This window comes from Leptosomus discolor, chromosome 6 (genome assembly GCF_034619465.1).
Source record: "Leptosomus discolor isolate bLepDis1 chromosome 6, bLepDis1.hap2, whole genome shotgun sequence".
Classification (NCBI taxonomy): domain Eukaryota; kingdom Metazoa; phylum Chordata; class Aves; order Leptosomiformes; family Leptosomidae; genus Leptosomus; species Leptosomus discolor.
This window is the reverse complement of record NC_141396.1, coordinates 15,917,196-15,934,038: the sequence shown is the minus strand read 5'-3', so window position 1 is coordinate 15,934,038 and position 16,843 is coordinate 15,917,196. Positions and strand designations below refer to the sequence as shown.

The following is a 16,843-nucleotide window of genomic DNA, read 5'->3' as shown; positions in this document are numbered from 1 at the left end:
TTTTCTCCCAAATCTTGTATTTCAGAGTTGAACTGAAATGATGATTTTTGTCCAAACAAAGCTTTTTATCAATTCAGATTAAGGATAAATATGAAATTTTAATGGAGAGGTTAAAGATCATACAGTTTCATTTGGAATTTGAAACAAAGCCAGACTTCTAAATTCAAAATCCTGTAGAAGAGAAGGATCATCAACCCAGTTCTAATTTTGATCATCTTTCTTGTTGAGTGTCACAATGTAGCTTGTCTGTGAAGCCAAATACAGTTCTGCCCTTTAGATAGCATTCAGGTTTGAGTTGTTTTTTTTTTTTCTTTTTGTGGTTTTCTGGAAAGAGGTTTATGCAGTTCTCTCTTTTTCGTATACTGATAAGTGTTGTTGCTCATTAGCATCAGATGCCACAGCCCGTATCACTTCTGCTGTGTTGTTCAGCTAGCACATGTTGGCTGTTAAAGCAGCAATTAATCCCTTTGATACTGAATGGGTTCTGTAATCATCTGACCTGTTATTTAAAATAATAATCAAAGTTCTCTAATGACTTGCAAGGTTTAATTCCTTTAGGAGTCTTGCAACAGACAAGGAAATTTTGCCATGCAAGCTAACTTACGCAGCACTGGAGAGCTGGTGGCGGAGAATGCTTTTTAAACGTAGTCAGGAAAATGATGACTTAAGCAAGTGCAGTGTGGGTGAAGGGAAAACAAGGTTTGGTTAGGTGAACAGTAAGCAGCCTTTATGTTGCATTAACAGGTTTTTTGCTGCAAGTTTGACTAGTATTTTTGGAGCAAGATTTTTACAGCGTTTTCCCTGGCAATAAATGGTGTATCAGTTAAGCTAAAGCAGTGTTTGATCTGGGTTAAATTGTCAGAAATTTCTAAGTGTGTGCCTATCAATAGTAAGTAATTATGCATATGCTCAGAATGAATGCTAGCCAAGGTAATAGAAGGCATGCAGATTTTTTCCTCTTTAAAAGTGCGGGGAAATCTGCAGTATCACTCACGGACACGTGCAGTAATTACTGGCAGTTTAAAACTTTGTAATAGTGACCTGTATATGTGCTGAATGTTTTTTGTAAGATACTCCTCTTCCTCCATGTTTCCCAAAATGCTTAGATTGAGCAGCTTTCCCTTCATAGCGTATGGCAGCACTGTTACCTCAACAGTGCTGAGATCGTGTTGCTAACGTTGGTTCACAAGCAACACCAGAAAAAAGATCCTGGCCCCTGGCGTGCAGACAGAAGTGGTGAGCTGGGGCACGAATAGGAATTGGCCCGCTGCAGTGAGTGGACCAGAAAAGAAATGTTGCCTTCAGCTTTTGAATGGAAGAGCTAAAAGGAACCAAGGAAAAATCAAGTATCTCACTACAAGTAGTCAGCATTGCATTTTTGCCTGTGCAAGTGTAATAGTAAAATGACAGTTCAAGGTTTCAATGGCCTTTTAATGCTTAATTGTTTTGGTGTTTGTGAGAGCAATTCTGAATCAAATAGAGCTTATGGAAATTAATGCAACCAAGGGTGATGACTGCCTTTTTGGTATTAGTTACTTTTCAAATAACTACAGCACGTTTGGCTCTATACATTGAGTTTGCTTGGTTTTTTCTGTGTTTTCATTTTATTATGGGTAATATTTCTTCATGTGGCCTCAGTGTTGGTTGCTGAACTTGGGAAGTTGCGTGGTCTTCCCCGTCTTCTGAGTGTCTACAAACCTTGTCAGCCACAACTGAATAACATGGATGCTTTGTGTTTAAAAAAGAAAAGGAAGGGAGGTGATAAAACACAGTCTGGGTTGCCCAGCTCAGAGGTTGGCCCAAGGTCTGGAAGGTTTAATTGGAGGTGCTGGTTTAAGAATTGTGCAGCTTAAGCTTCAGAAAGAAACTAGCTTGAACTATCCAAAGTTACTGCCCTGTTAGAACCGATGTACCTCTCCAGTGTGCAAGTTGTGTATTAGCTATTATAAGGAAGAAGCAGAGGCAAACCTTTACCTTTCTTTTCATAAAGTCCAGGCCTCCTTACTGCTTGTACATCATCTGCCGCCTGTTTTATATCGCAGGTAACTGATTTTAAAAGTGTGGCTTTTTTTTTGCATTATGTTTTTGTAAGAGCCTTGAAAAAACACTTTAAAACTTTTAAAGCATAAAAGAAATGTCAGTAACAGAACACTGTAGGAGTTGGGCTTTTTCTTCGACTTGCTTGATAGGATAACATCAGCAATTAACTGAAATGTTTGGTGCTCCAGTGTTTCTTAGATTGGAGAACCAGACTTCGCTTTTGAAACAGAAAATGCACTTCACTGGCCTTGCTTTCAGTAACACACATACAAAGAACAGAGCTGAAAAAAATAAATGTATAAAGTAAAAAACCAAAGCTTTGAAGGAGAGGTGAGCAGAGGTGTATATATGGGTGAGGGAAGTGTGGGTATTTGAAAATAAAATAATTTTCTCCTCCTCTGTGTGACATGGGAAAGTCCATCCCCAAAGATTTGTCCTTCAATGGACAATTCAGCTGAATGGGTTTTATCATCATCTGCCTGAAATTTGGTGCAGGATAAGGATGTATGTGCAAAATAAAAATAAAACCCCCAAAAAACCCAACACCATTGAAGTGATTCTGGAAACCCTTGTTGTAGGCAGGCTACTTGTCAGTTGGGCTGTGATGAGCTGACCCCCAGTTCTCCTTTCATCCTTGCTGTTGTCTGATGAACTGTGTGTGTCTGCACACAGGCTAGCTTGCAGTATGGCATTTTACTCTGCAGTCACAATGGATTTAATACCCGCCTGTTGCCAGTAACTCAGTTGATAACTTGTTCAGCTCCAATAAATCACTTGCTTCTGATCGTCACCCCTTAGATATTGAGAGTAGAGATCTCAATAGAGAGTAGATATTTGTGAGATCTGCAGATATTGGGATGGAGGGAGCGTGGCTTTCAGGCAGGCAGGTCTGGTTAGGGGAATTAAATAGGAAAGGAGATGGGGACACATGAAACACTTACAGCAAAGGAGTTAGATGCCTGTAATGAGATGAAGCTCTCCACTGGTCCATAAACCAGTTACCCTATCTCAGGAAAACAGAATCTTAATCAACTACAGATCCTCCAGCCTTTCAGACATGAGATAAATATCACAACAAGAGTACCATTCATTCAGCTGTAATGCTGTTTGTTTCTACAGCTTTCCTTGGCATTGAAAACCAACATCACCTTGTCACAAATGACGGGTGATTACATCTTTATTGAGGACATGGTATTCACTCAGGGTGTGAGGGGGTGTGATCAGAGTCTGTGCTTTAGTCTTGGTCCTGGATTTTGGAAGGCAAGGCATTGCTTTAGCTGCTCCCATCAGGAATTTCTTAACAAATATGGTTCTCATTTGCACCTCTCTGATCAGAAAATGTTGTGAGGTTTGCAGCATCTTGTGTTTTCAGAGGACTGGACTGTAAACAAGGGGGTTTGGTCGGCATGGTAGCTGGTAGTGTCTGAAAGGTTAAGATTGTGAACACTTGCAGATTTACATGGCTGTGCAGGTACAGCTTTAGCTGACACTTGTGTAATTAAGTTAATTAGATATCATTGTGGGACTCAACTTCATTTCCTTTGCAAAGTAGGTTTGACTGTAGTTGATTCTTGCTTAGGCAATATTCCTTCCCCCCTCTCTCTGTGTCATTTAATATCCAGCTACTTCACAACTAGGTTGTATTGTTCTAACCCTTTACTTGCTCAATCCAGACAAATGCCGATGCTTCGGTGCATTCCTTTCCTTCTGGGACTTTTGTCACAGGCACAGGTTTTACTGTGAGTCAGTAGAACAAGATTGTGTTATGTGACCTAAAGAGAAGGATTTCTGTCTTGCTGCCACAGTCTGCAAAGAGGGTGTTCAGGGCCTCATGCAATACCTGCCAGCTCGCACCTGACAAAATGGGGTAATAAAAGTAATTTCCACCCTAAATAATCTGGGGTTGATGGAAAGTGTTCACTAAGTTAGACTAGCAGCCATACGCACCGCCTTTCTCAGAGAGCTTTGAAAGGTCCCCGTGGGATGGTTTATAAACTTTTAAAATTTCACTCTTTGCTTGGTATGTTTGGAAGGTGGTGTCTGCAGTCTATACGGTATTCTGCACTAAATGCAGTATCCAATAAGCTGGACTTGCGCCTTCTCCATAAGGTTAAATGTCCTATGATAAAATACTAATGTGAGATACTAACGGGCATAGAAGTAATGTAAAATATTTAAGGTTTTGATCCTTTTTGAGGTTTTGCAATGCCTTGTGTCTCAGGGGGCTGGGATGGCAGCCTGTAATGTGAATTCTGAAGCAATAGGTAGATGCTGGCCCACTTCTAGTGCACGCAGAGAATAAATACTTGCCAAAAGTTCTTTACTTCATGTCCTAACCAGAGAAGGTGGCTCTGCAAACTTGCCTGGTAAATGATTGTTAAATGCTTTTCCACCACCCCCACCCCACCCCCTGCCCCTTCTTGTTGTTTTTTTTTTTTTTTTTCTCATCTTCTGGATTAACTGTTTCTTCATACCTTGTTGTTCGTTTTGGAGAGCGGGTTGCCTTGTACATGAGTGAGTTAAAAGTAGTAGCTGAAGGGCTGTATTTGATGTTGAGGCAATGTGTTATGACACATTTCACTGCTCTAAAACACCTGGCTACTAGAGAGCTTGGTGCTGTTTGCATCAAAGGGTGCTTAGATACTAAAAGAACCACAGCCTGTTTGGTCCATGAACTATATTTTCTGCTTGTTTGGCACATCAGAAGAACTTCTGTCTGGACAAATGACTATATATGAGGTAAGAGGACTGGGGAACATGTGCTGCAGAAAAGATTGTTTAGGCTCTGAAAAAGATATTTCTGTATTAATATTGTTTGTTATGGGACTGTGCAGCTATTGAGGCACAACCACAGCTCTAGAGCAGTAGGCATATATTAAGAAACCCTCAAGGGAGGGCTTCTCATTTTAAAAGTTGGTTGTTATTTCAAAATTGGTAACGCAAGTGCAGAAGCATAGACATAGGCTGGCGTGTCATGGTCAGCTCTCACATCGTGAACATGGTAGACTGAGTTGCAGGTTTCAGTGCCCAGCAGCCCAAGCCCAGAGGGCAGAAATTATATCTGTGACATTTCCGTATTCTGTCATACAGCACCATTTCTGTTTGTAGTATGAGCTGAGCAGTATTAGTTAACTGCTGCTCTCTGGAATCGAGGTTGTGATGGAGGGTTGGCTTTTAGTGCTTTTGTGTTGGTAAACTCTCACCATGCTCCCACCGCTAGTAGCCAGGTGTTTCAGAGCAATGAAATGTGCCATAAAATGTTTCATTTGATCTCTCATAAATTACATGATTCAGAAGAGAAATTTATTTTTTATCAAGACATAGCTTTGTGTTAGAACAGTCAATGACAGATTGGCAAAAGAGTGGGAACACAGATCAGGTCAGTGCCTTGTGCTTCAATAGATATTTTCACTCCCAATGCCTAGGCAGTATTTTCTGGAGTATCTGTCATTCATATCAGTTAAACTAGAGCAGTGCCATTGGTTACGTATACTTAAGAATTTTTATGCCTACTTATTGATAAAAGGGAACAGAAATGCATCTAGACTAGTTTCCAGTGATGTACTAGCCACATGAAAATAGGTGAGTGGATAAATTCCCCGAGTTGTCTCCAGTGAAGTCATGCAACTGTCCCGAAAGAGTTAACTGCTCAGAGGATTTCTTTAGTTAAGAAGCCAAATAGAACTCGTTTTAGGTGTGAGGGTTGGAGGTATTTGGTTTGCTTGGCTTAAAGGTATGGACATGAACTGTAAGAAGAGACTATCAGCATATCCTGTAAGCTGTAATGATATCAGGTTAGTATCCAGCAAACAGTGATGGGGAAAGGTGCACTGCAGAGCTGCATGGTGGGTCAGAAAGCACATCCTCTGCTTCTGCCCTTGCAGAATGGAGCTTGGTAAAACAATGCTGAGAATTGAGAGAAGCTCAATTGGCACGTATGCACTCTTTTGTCCCCTCCTTATTAAATAAATAGGCCGGGTATCTCCCTCTGCCGTGGAGCCTGTCATCGCAAGCTATAGGCTTCAGTATGGCAGAATTGAACACGTGTAGCGGGCTTATTTCTTCTGTGAAATTGCAGCAGTGCTGACTCGGATATTTTTGGTTAGCTGTAAAGCAAGTGCTTTTGACTAAAATATCCTTTTGTCTTGGATTCTCCCCTGCAGTTTATTATTGTGTCTGGAAGATGCCTCCCCCTGTGAGTTGTGGACTTCCAGCTTAATGTCAGTACTCATTAAAGTGTAGGAGCAGGAGAAATTTAACAGACTGGAGTTAAGCCACAGTAGAAGGAAGAATTTAGTGCACCATTCCAGGGGGTTTGCTTGCTTTTAATTGATGCGTACAGCTTAGGTATGGCAGGTATGTGTACTTTACAGCAATGCCTTGTGGATGTGTGTTAAAATAATCTAAACCCTCTCACCTCCTGCCAGGTGGGGCTACGCATACGGAGTAACTCAATCTAATTGTTGCAGGCACTGAACAGATGGGGTTTTATTGTCTTGAGTGCTGGGAGTGCGTAAGAGAGCAATGCCAGCAGGATCCTTGCCCCAAACAGCAGCTTGCTGAGATACAGCTTGCTGCAGGAAGGCTGGCTTGTGCCTGGCAGTTTTGCACAGGTCTCCAGCAACCATGATTGTGATGGTATGAACGGGGGAAGAAGATATGTGGTTTGCATTCATTTTGGTTTCTGGTTTCTGTATTATGTGCTATTTGCTTGCTGCCTTGTGCTTCAGCAGTTTCCAACATATCACATAGTAAAACACTCTCAGCTCTTTTCACTTTGTTGGTTTAAAACACTTTGTGGAGGTGATTGTTCTTATTCCTGTTTTATGAAGGCAGAAGCCAAGGCATGTGAGAAGGAGAGGGAACTGCTGTAGCAAATCAGAGAGAAACTGGTCACTTACTGCTTCCTGTTCCTGAACAATAGCCACTGTATCTCAGGTCTCCCTTTTGTAGTAAAGCAGCTTTATAAAGTGGAATGTGATAAATGACAACTATGCCCTTTCCTGTTTCTGCCTGTTCCTAGCCTTCATCATGGTACTACAAGCTTAGTGTGCGCTGGAGTATTTGTCTGTCTCGGATGCTGTCAGTTCTTATTGCAGAGGGAACTCGATGGAGGCAGCGATGTGGTCACTGCTGCCCAGTGTGCTGCGCTGGCCTGAGCATTCAGTTGAGAAGATGAATGTTGTGTGTAGTGGGTATACAGTCACCCTTGATTTCCTGCAAAGGGGTAAATACCAGTCAAGTGTTACTGCTTCTCTCTTCCACTGTAACAGGATGTAGGAAGAAGTGAGCTTGCAGTGCTGCTTTCACTGTTTGGGTGTACAGAGACTGTTTTATGCCAGGCACTGCATACTAGACCTGCAGAGCAGGTGCAAAGACCAGGCTCGTGCAGTGAATGATGGCTCAGCATTCCCATCTCTATAATAAGCTTTGCAACCTTTCTCTTCTTCCCTTAGCCTACTTTCAGCACCTCCAGAGTGCTTAATTTCACTGCTCAGGACAAGAGGACGGTGTTGTCTTTTGGGACTCTGAAAATGTAGCTGCTGTCAAGCAGGAGTGGGTATTAGCTCATCTGCAATAATTTGATGGGGAGAGTTTGGAGGTCAGAGAAAACATGCTGAAGAAGTGCTGCCTGCCTGAGCACGGTGATTTTGCTTTCTCTGCACATTGGACCCAGACCAGCTTGTTGTGAGGTTAAGGCAGGCAGGGTGGTGTTCCTTGACATGGTCTGGAAGATACTAGGAATTAACGGACTGGTAGCATAGTGCTGCTGGTGCGTTTCACTTCTCACGTACAGTGTTACAACTAGTGGCAGATTAAATTGAGGAATCAATTAAATCTTTTCTTTCATGCATGCCATATTGGTTTTCACAGGAGCCCTTTCCTGTCAGCAAACTGCATCTTCAGAAGTTGTTTTACTCTGAGCTTCTGGCCTGTGTGTTTTTGAGGGAAAAAGGGGTAGTAACAGTCACTTCAGGACTGGCCAATTGTTGCAGCTTCAGGAATAGCCAAAGTAGTAACTTCCAACCAGTCCAAGCTTTCCGCTTTGCAGAGGACAGACTGCTTTGCGATCAGTCGCTGTTGCTCTGACCATCTCTGTCCTGCTGTCTTTCCACTTCTCTTTTTCTTGATCCTATCTGCCCTTCTCTCTCCTTTTTCCTGTCTCTGTGCTTCTTCCTTTGGTATTATTTTCTGTGGGGTTTTTTCTATCCTTGGTTTATCTCTAACTGAAGTCTTTCATGATACTCAGTAAGTAACAGCACTGTTATATTTTCTGTTGCCACCGCACTTTTCTGAGCTTTCTCTCTTCCCTTGCATTTGAGATCGTTAGCTCTCTGGGATGGAGGCTTCCCACCATTCTGTGTTTGTATGACACCTGTTACAATGGGACGCACTTTTCCTGTCTAATAACACGATTAATGCACCTTGTGCAAATAAATGATTCATTGGACCCTAGATGAGGGTGGAACACTCTATTTTTCTTGCAATCATTCCCTTCTTCCCAAAGAAATAAATGCAATAAATGTGCAATAAATGCATAAATACATAAATGCAAGTGTCCGAGGTTTTTCATCCTGAAGAAAATACAGATTCATTACTACGTGTCTCTATGTGGCTTCTCGCATCGTGGTGTCTAGGTGGCTTGCTCTCTGAAGAGTTGTGTGAGGAAGGGATGGGAGATGTGTGTTTTTTCTGAGAGTACTGTCATGGCTAGTATGTAAATGACTCACTGGGAGATCAAGGAATAAAGAAAGCAAAGATCACTTGTGGTCTGCCTTAGACCACTAGGCATTAACCTCAAGACAAGCCACTGGGAGCCAGTTTTTTCATTCCTGAACCATTGTTTCACCTTCTGTCTGTTCAGCATCCTTCCCTTGTCCAGTGACTTCTGTCCAAGTCTTCTCTTGCCAATTGACTGCTGAGCTGTGGAGTCAGAGGAGGCAATGTTGCTCAAGTGACATCTCTCCAGACATCGCTCAGTCCCTAGAGACTTGTGTCCCAAAAGCACTCTGAAATTTGTATGACAAACGGCAGCCAGCCCCACTAAGGGACTTTGCGGTGTGGAAATATGTACATGCTATCAAAGTCTACTTGGGGAACTGCAGTGTTTTGTCTTTCAGTTGACACTTTATATTTCCTTGCTTTACAAATGCGTTGAAGGTGCTAGTGCTTCATGAATACCAAACACAAGGTTTTTATTTATTTGTTTTTTTCACGATCAATATGAAGATCTCAGTACAGCATAGCACATCGCAAATCTTTTCCAAGCGCTTTAACTGCTCCCTTCCCCCTCCCCAAAGGTACTGGCTGATATCCCAATAATCAAGGCAATCACAGTGTAAAAATAAAACATTGCCAAAGCTCAGCTCTTACATGCTGGTGTGTGAACTAAAGATGGCAAAGCCGCTGTTCTATTGTCCGTAAGGGGGAGACTGTGCTTAAAAGCTCCAGTCCCCTGTAGTCTCCAGGAACAAATGCTTGTGGAGTGGCAGCTTTGCAAAGTGAAATTCCAGCTGTTACTCAGTAGCCCAGGAGGCCAATTGCCTAAAAGTATGCCCCAGTGACAAGATGGATTTTGAGAGATGGCAGAATAGCAGAGGAATATCAGAGTAGTTGATGCAGAAAGGCGCTGCTATTGCACAGCAGCTTGGGCTGGGTAGCGATGGAGTTTCTCGTAGCAGATGTGTGAGGAGGAGCTGCACCAGGTGCAGAGCCTGGCCTTGGTAGTGTATGCTGGGCAGTCAGGACTTGGCTACACAGAGCCAGGATTGAATCCAAGCTCTTCATACTCCCCTCTGCCCCAGGCTGCCTGCAGGTTCAGGAAAACAGCTCTGCAGAAAATCAGGTTGGGAAGGAATTCTTCATGGTGAAAAGAGCTCGCTTAAATTAAACAGCTGAACTCCTTCCTCTAGTTGCTGAGGAGTTGTCCATTCGCCTTTAGGGAAATGAAGAAGGACACTTGAATTCTTTCTGTTCCTTAATGTCTGTTCAGTCTTACTGCAGTGGCAGCTGGTTGCTGGTTCTGCTTTCCCTGGGTGAATCCCAGCTGTGATTGCAGGTGCCGCTCCACTAGCTCAGATCCGAGCAGGGACTTGTGAGCAGGCAGCCCATGTTGAAGTGCTTCACAGCAGTGGATACAAATGAATGCTAAATCTGTTCCCTGGTAAATGTTGGAACCATGTGAGTGCACTGAACCCCTCTGAGCTGCCAAACCTTCTGTCAAGCCAGAAGTTAAGTTGTTGTAAGTCTGTGTTCCCTTTTCTTTCAATAGCTTGTAGTGCGTCCTGTAGGAGTGTAAATATGACTCCAGCCAGGCGTGAAACATGCAACTTGAAAGCCACAGCGTTCGAGAGGCTGGGTAATGGAGAGTGTGATTGTGACTCAGGGAGCTGCTTCTCTGGTTGGATTGAAATGGGAAGAGTCCGGGCATGTCTCTACCTGCCTGCTTGCCCTCCTTCAGGGGGTGGAGGGGTACGGGAAGCCTGGCAGAGGCCCTGCTGAATTCGTGTTACTGGTGTAACTGTCAAGGCTGACAAGACTGCAGAACCTCCCCTGTGCTAAGTACATACTGATGCTGTAGGAGCAGCCGCTGGAGTGACTGCCCCTGCGCATAGACTGCATCTGGTGTGGTGATGAGGTGTGTGGCTGGCAGCACTGCAGTGAAGCTACAGATTCTGTTTGGGTTTGCTTTTTTTTAACTGTTCTCCCACTCCCCACCCCTTCCACACTGTTTTTCTTTATCTGTGTATTTAAAGAAGTAAGGATGCTTTTAGGTGGAATTTCTTTCCACTGCCTCTGATTTGCACCACTGAATATCATGTGTTCCTGGGCTCAGGTACCAGCCCTTAGCTGTGATGAGGTCTGGAGAAAGCAGCTGAAAGCCCTTCTGCAGGGAGAGGTGTGGGGAGGAGGGAACGCATTAGAGTGCAACAGAGGGAGCTGGCGTGAATTTTCATGCTGATGAATATGAGAGTGAAAGCCTTGACTGCTGCTGTGGTGTAATTTGGCCAAGCAAGTGTACTCCAAGCACCGTCAGCGCACATCTGTGCCAGGCACTGACATGGGCTGTTCCCATGATGAGTGTTTACCTCAGCAGTGGGTCTCATGAGTAATATCCCAACTAGACCAGCTGCAAACCCTAGCCTGGGAAGACTTTACTGTCTTGCCATTTGTCTTCTCAGTTGCACCTGACAAGCAGAGGAGAAGCTGAGGAAATATTCCAGCTGCAGTTTGATTGTTCCCCCCCAATTACTATTTTACTTTCAATTTTAGATTTCTCATACCTGACTCTAGATCCACCTAGAAGGGAAGAGGGGTGTGTTGGTGCAGGCAGTGGGAGAAATGAGGCAGAGAAGTAGAAGTGATCAGTGTTTCTGCTGCTGTATTTGGGACACTGTCATAACTTATCTTTAACGATCTAAATTGGGGCTAAGGACTAAAGTCATTATGGGAAGAAGTCAAAGTAGTGTCTGCAATGATGGATGACTACAGGTAAGAGCCAACACTGCAAACATAGTGGAGATGAAAAGCTGTAAACCATCAGCATCAATACATCAGGCAATAAAGTTCCATAGAGCAAAATGCCAGGCAATACTGATTTTGGAAGGGACGAGGAGATGCAGGTCCTGAGCATGATGGGGCAGCTGTGGCCAGATTTGCTGTGTATCTGTTGGAACACCAAGCTATTTGCAGCCTGTTCCAGCAAGGCAGCGATTCCTCTGCCAGAGCAGCGAGCACAGCCCCGTATCTGCTGGGACAAATGCACCCACACGTAGGGCAATGATTGCGATTTCCAGTGAGCCTGCGACTGAATCTGCATTGGCCTCTTGGCAGGGAGCGTGCCTTCAGCAGAGCAAGCAGTACAGTGTGCTGAGCGAGGAACTATTTGCAGGACTGTGGCTCCACGTGCACTGACTCAGGCTGATGGGGAATTTCTGCTGCATCCTTAAGCTGTTCCTGAGACTTCTGAATATTTCCCTCCTTTGTTTCAGAGCCATCATCAATCACTTCAACCCGAAGATAGAGTCTTACGCTGCAGTGAATCACATATCGCAGCTCTCCGAGGATCAGGTAAGCCAGGCGTGCGATGACCTTTTTTCATGTTGACCTCTGGAATTATAGGTATTTAGGAGTACCTTGCATTCGGTGGGACTGATAATGTGGCAGCAGTATGAGGGGTGAAGGTGGGACTGTTGTGTTCCTTGTTCAGTTGTGGGCAAGAGGAAGGGCAACAAGGCTTGCATTAGCCAGTTTTACCATCACATGCAGACATCTTGGTCCAGCAAGCGCAGAAGGATGGGTAGAGCCATGAAAATATGCAGCATTGTCAGCAAGTGTGTGAGGATGCTGGTGTTCAGAATGGGGCATGAGGTTTTTGGTAGCGAGTTTAGTTGTCAGAGAACTGTTGGGCATAGCGTGGTTTTCTGTGATATTGGGGAATTACAACTTAGGTAACAGTTGGTAGAAATTTTCTAGGATAATTGAATTCAGTTGGTTTAGATTTTCAAAAGAGAAGGTTTTTAATAAAGAGGGTGATAGGGTTAGGTTTCCCTTCCTTAATTTGGCCTGGTTTGCTCTCTTAATGCCCTGCTTGTATTGCATAAATGTGTGAATGTGGCTTTTTGAAAATAGGCTACTGTGCATGGTCTCAGGAAGGGAAAAAGATGGCCTATTTCCCAAAATAAAATATCGGGATTATATGTTAATCACTCTTGGAGAAATAAATGACTCCGCAGGATCCTGTGGTGGACAAAATACAGAGCTGCTGTGAGAGCTGAGAGACCATCCCCAGCACAGCTTGCATCAACAGCCCTGGACCTTCCAGAGGAAAAATTGTGTACGCAGTCTAGCACAGACCTCATTTGAGTCACCTTGGGTTGCTTCTTCCACTGGATGGGATCCTATGCTTGTGCCTGTTAAAAGGTCTTGACTGTATCCTGCTCTGCAATTAATTTCTCTATCTGTCCATGATATTTTTACTCATTACTTGGTGATACCCTTCCATGCTTTGCACTAACCTTTTCATTTATTATCCTACTTGATCTGTAATGTGTAACATCCCAAAGTCTCAGGTTGAATAATGTACTGGTACAGCAGGGAAAAAAATGTGGACCCTAGTGCTTTTTATTCTTTTCGTGATAGAAGAATACTGGTTTTAATTTTCTATATCGTTATGCCTCTGAGAGTCACTGTACCCGCAGCTATGCTTTGTGATGGTTCGTGTTATCAGTTCTCATTCATTGATGATACTGATTGCACCAACCCAGGCCCCTAAAAAAGAAAAGCCTTTGATAGCCCAATTTAAAACTGGGGGCTTGGATGGAGGGGAATTTTGCATAGTCTTTGGGTTAGTCTGAGAAAGGAAACAAGCTTTTCACTGTCAGCTCTGTGTAGTATTCATCCCCCAGCAGTTCAGGGAGGTCAGGTTAAATCCTTTCTTCCTTGTGTGTTATTCTTTAAATAAAATTTCTAGCAGCAGGCAGATAATGAAATCAGTGCTGATGCATGGAGCATTTTGAGGAAGGTGATTAGGAAGTTGAAAGACATTTAGATTTCTCTTTTTTTCTTTTCTCCCTTCATGCTTTCTCTCAACATAGGGAGAACATCAAACAAAGCAAAGCAATAATAGGCTCTGGTGAACTGCAGAGAAATAACGGAGATGTCACTGTGGTGAGGGACTGTGTGGTCTCAGTAAGGGTGTTTAGTCAGCGCTCTGCAATTTACTGCACAAGGAGGAGAGGGATGGACACTTCTTCCCTCCACTTTCAGTTATGCCAGTGAGCTCAGGTCTCTGTTGGACTGTGGTTTCCCCTCTGTCTGTAGCTGTCCCACGTGGTAAGTGATGAGAGGTACTGGTAGATGGCCAAGGTCAAGGCTAGGGTCTGGCTTTTGTGGGGTAACAGAACTTGTTGGGTTTGTTCTGTGTTAGCTGTTGAGCATGGGGTGTGGGGGCCTTTTGGCTGCTGCAGTCTCTTTTTTTTCTTTTTTTTTTTTTTTTCCCTTCCAGCTGTACCTTTTGTTTTTACGTGTGTGTTCACTTCATTCCCCTTCTCTTGTCTCTCTATAAATGTTTTTTACACAAAGTCCACCCTCCTTTGTAGCCCTGTTTTTTGAAGAGTACCACACTGAAATATTTAATACTGACATTTAACTTGTATGTCCACACACAGATACTACATTTGGGACTGGTCATTCTCTCCTTTGAGTTATTTCGATAGTTTCAGGAGACTGGTATTTCTTTACTGGGAAAATTTGTGTTACAATTTTGAGGATCAAACTTTTCTTTTAATGAAGATTTCCTTCCCAGATACTAGCCTTTGGCCAGATTCTCATATGGCTGTTCATATTCCTCTGTGGTATCTGAGAATCTCCTATTAATGAGGCAGGCATGGCTTTGACATAGCTCTATCTGAACGGGAATTTCCAGCTGCTCTGAGCTGCTTCCAATTCACTTGAGCCTAATCAGCTTGCAGACTCTTACTTGAGCCTGTGTCAAACTTTCTATGCTGCCTCTTGACTGTTCTGGCACCCTGTTCATGTGTTAGATGATTTTTTTTTTTTAATGTTTTTTTTTGTATTTTTAATATCGTTAAAAGTAGCTAAGTAATCAGCTGAAATAGATTTTGCTCTGAGTGTTTCTTTTTCTAATCCTATTGAAGACTTTATTACCTTGTTAATCACTAATGTCTGTTTATTACCATTTTCAGCCTGTCATTTCAGTGCTTTCTCCTTTTTTATTTATAAGCATTAATGTTAACATTATTACATGTTGAGGGGATTTGTGGCCCTTGAAAATGGGTATGGGATTGTTTTAAGGATACGCTGTTAATACCATTGTACATTTTCAGCCCTAAAGATCTCCAGGAACCATAATTTGAATATACAGATCTGTGCTCTAGGCAGGTGTATTTGCACACTTCATGGTGCTGCTTTGCTGACTGTTGTGGGGTTTATCCAGTGTTAAGATCAAAAATACTGGGAAGAGACCTTTTTCTTTCCATATTCTCTTGAGCAAAGAGTGGGAGATTCCCAGGAGAAAGCAAACACTGGGGACTAACGATGAGCCACCTCAGTCTGTCAACACCATGTGATCCTTGCCAGTGGCATTCTGCAGAGAGCCTACTTGCCAAAGCAAACTCATAATCCTTCCCAGTCGTTAGCTATTTTGACCTTGCTGTAGTTCCTCGCCATGAAACAGGAAATGTCTTAGCCAGTTATTGGCATCTTCCCTCACTTGCTAATTTGTTAAACCTGACTTCAGTGTTAATTTGTGTTTTTGTGGTATTCTCCCTCTCAACGTGTTTGGCTCCTGCCTGTGTGTCCTTTAAGGAACTGAAAGGTGCTGCACAGTCAAAGAGATAGGGTTGGCCATTAACTGCCAATGTAGTTTTAGCTCTTCCATGCAAGTGATTGTTCCCATGTCTTCAAAGATGTTTCGGTCCATTCTCAAGTCAAAGGGCAAAATAGCCTTCTGTGAAATGAATTTATAGGCTTATCTATACTCTACAGATGACTCGACTGCCTTGTGCTTAATACATTGGAGGCAGTAGACTTCCTCTGTGCCATATCTGATCTGTGAAGCTCCTGACGTGGTTTCTAGAAGAAGCAATTGCAGAGAATAGGGTTAAGGCAGTGAGACAACGGCGGCACAAAAGTTGCTCCAGAAGGGCAAACACAGACAAACAGAAAGACTGAAAGCATGGGACATGAATGGTCTGGATGAGGTCTCACATCTGCCTTTTCTAGATGTGAAAGAGCAGCTGTTTGTAAGAAGGCAGCTCAGTGATGGTGGTGTAGCACAATTATTCTAGAGAAGCTGAAGTAAGAGGAACCCAGTACTTGTGGTGAAATCTCTGAGCAGGAATGTCTTGTGGTGCCTTGCATGCCAAGCAAGTTTTGTGCCAGTTAGTAAAATTGCTCACTAAGGTCTCATTTTCTCTTTGGCACGTGTTCTCTCTATGATTTACACTCTAAGGGTCTCAAAATTAAGATGGCAGACATGTAGGACTGATGATGCTTGCTAGTCAGGAACATCTACATGCTTTTTTTTAATAGAAGCCCCTCTTTCTTCCCAGCCATAGCTAGGTACCTCTGGTTTGGAGGTGGCGTGAAGTTCAGTGTGAAAGACTGTTGTGAACACCTGTGCTGTGCATATTAGTCTGGTAACTGTAGATGAGAAGTGCTGGGAGCCAGAACAGATTGTGATGGAAAAACAGGACAACTGTATTGCTTTTGAAATTGTGACATATGAGCCTAATACTTGGGTTGTTCCACATTGTAATATCCTTATAACTCAGGTAGCTGTAATACAGTTTGGTCAGCCAGTCTTGCAAAGCCATTTCCCTTTCCCTGAGTTCATACCTCAAATCCTGAGTGTTCCTCCCTGCTTTCCCCCTACCCCACCAATCCACATGGCCTTTTGTTAGCTGGCGGGTCTTTGAGGGACTAACCCAAAGTGCAGCTCAGGGAGGCTCCACCAGTGACTTGCACAGAAAGTCACAAAAGGGTGCAGTTGGTTTTAGATGCCCTAAAGTATTCTAATTCTGAGCCATTGGTGTCAGGATTTATTCAGCTTGTTCTGGTTTCCATAACTAGCAGCAAAACTACTGGCAGTTATGAAATGCTTCATTGTTTTTTAGCGCTGCTGACAGTGGAGTTAAGAGTTAAAAGTCTGTTGGCACGTGTGTGTTTAATGTTTTTAAAATGCCGAGTACCATCAGTGCTAGGTACTATTACAATAGACCCCCCTAATCTCTTATATTAATATAATGTGTTGTGAGGGCTCCAGAAATACTTTAAAATG

The 16,843-nt window shown here is 43.2% G+C and overlaps 1 protein-coding gene across 1 annotated transcript in view; it reads left to right on the top strand.

Moving 5' to 3' along the window:
• The window catches only part of ARMH3 (armadillo like helical domain containing 3), a 123,920-nt gene that overhangs the window by 76,958 nt on the left and 30,119 nt on the right, over positions 1-16,843 (top strand). The window contains exon 23 of the mRNA XM_009954428.2: positions 12,033-12,111. Within this exon, the coding sequence (XP_009952730.1) occupies positions 12,033-12,111 (79 nt within the window). The remainder of the gene's footprint in view (positions 1-12,032; positions 12,112-16,843) is intronic.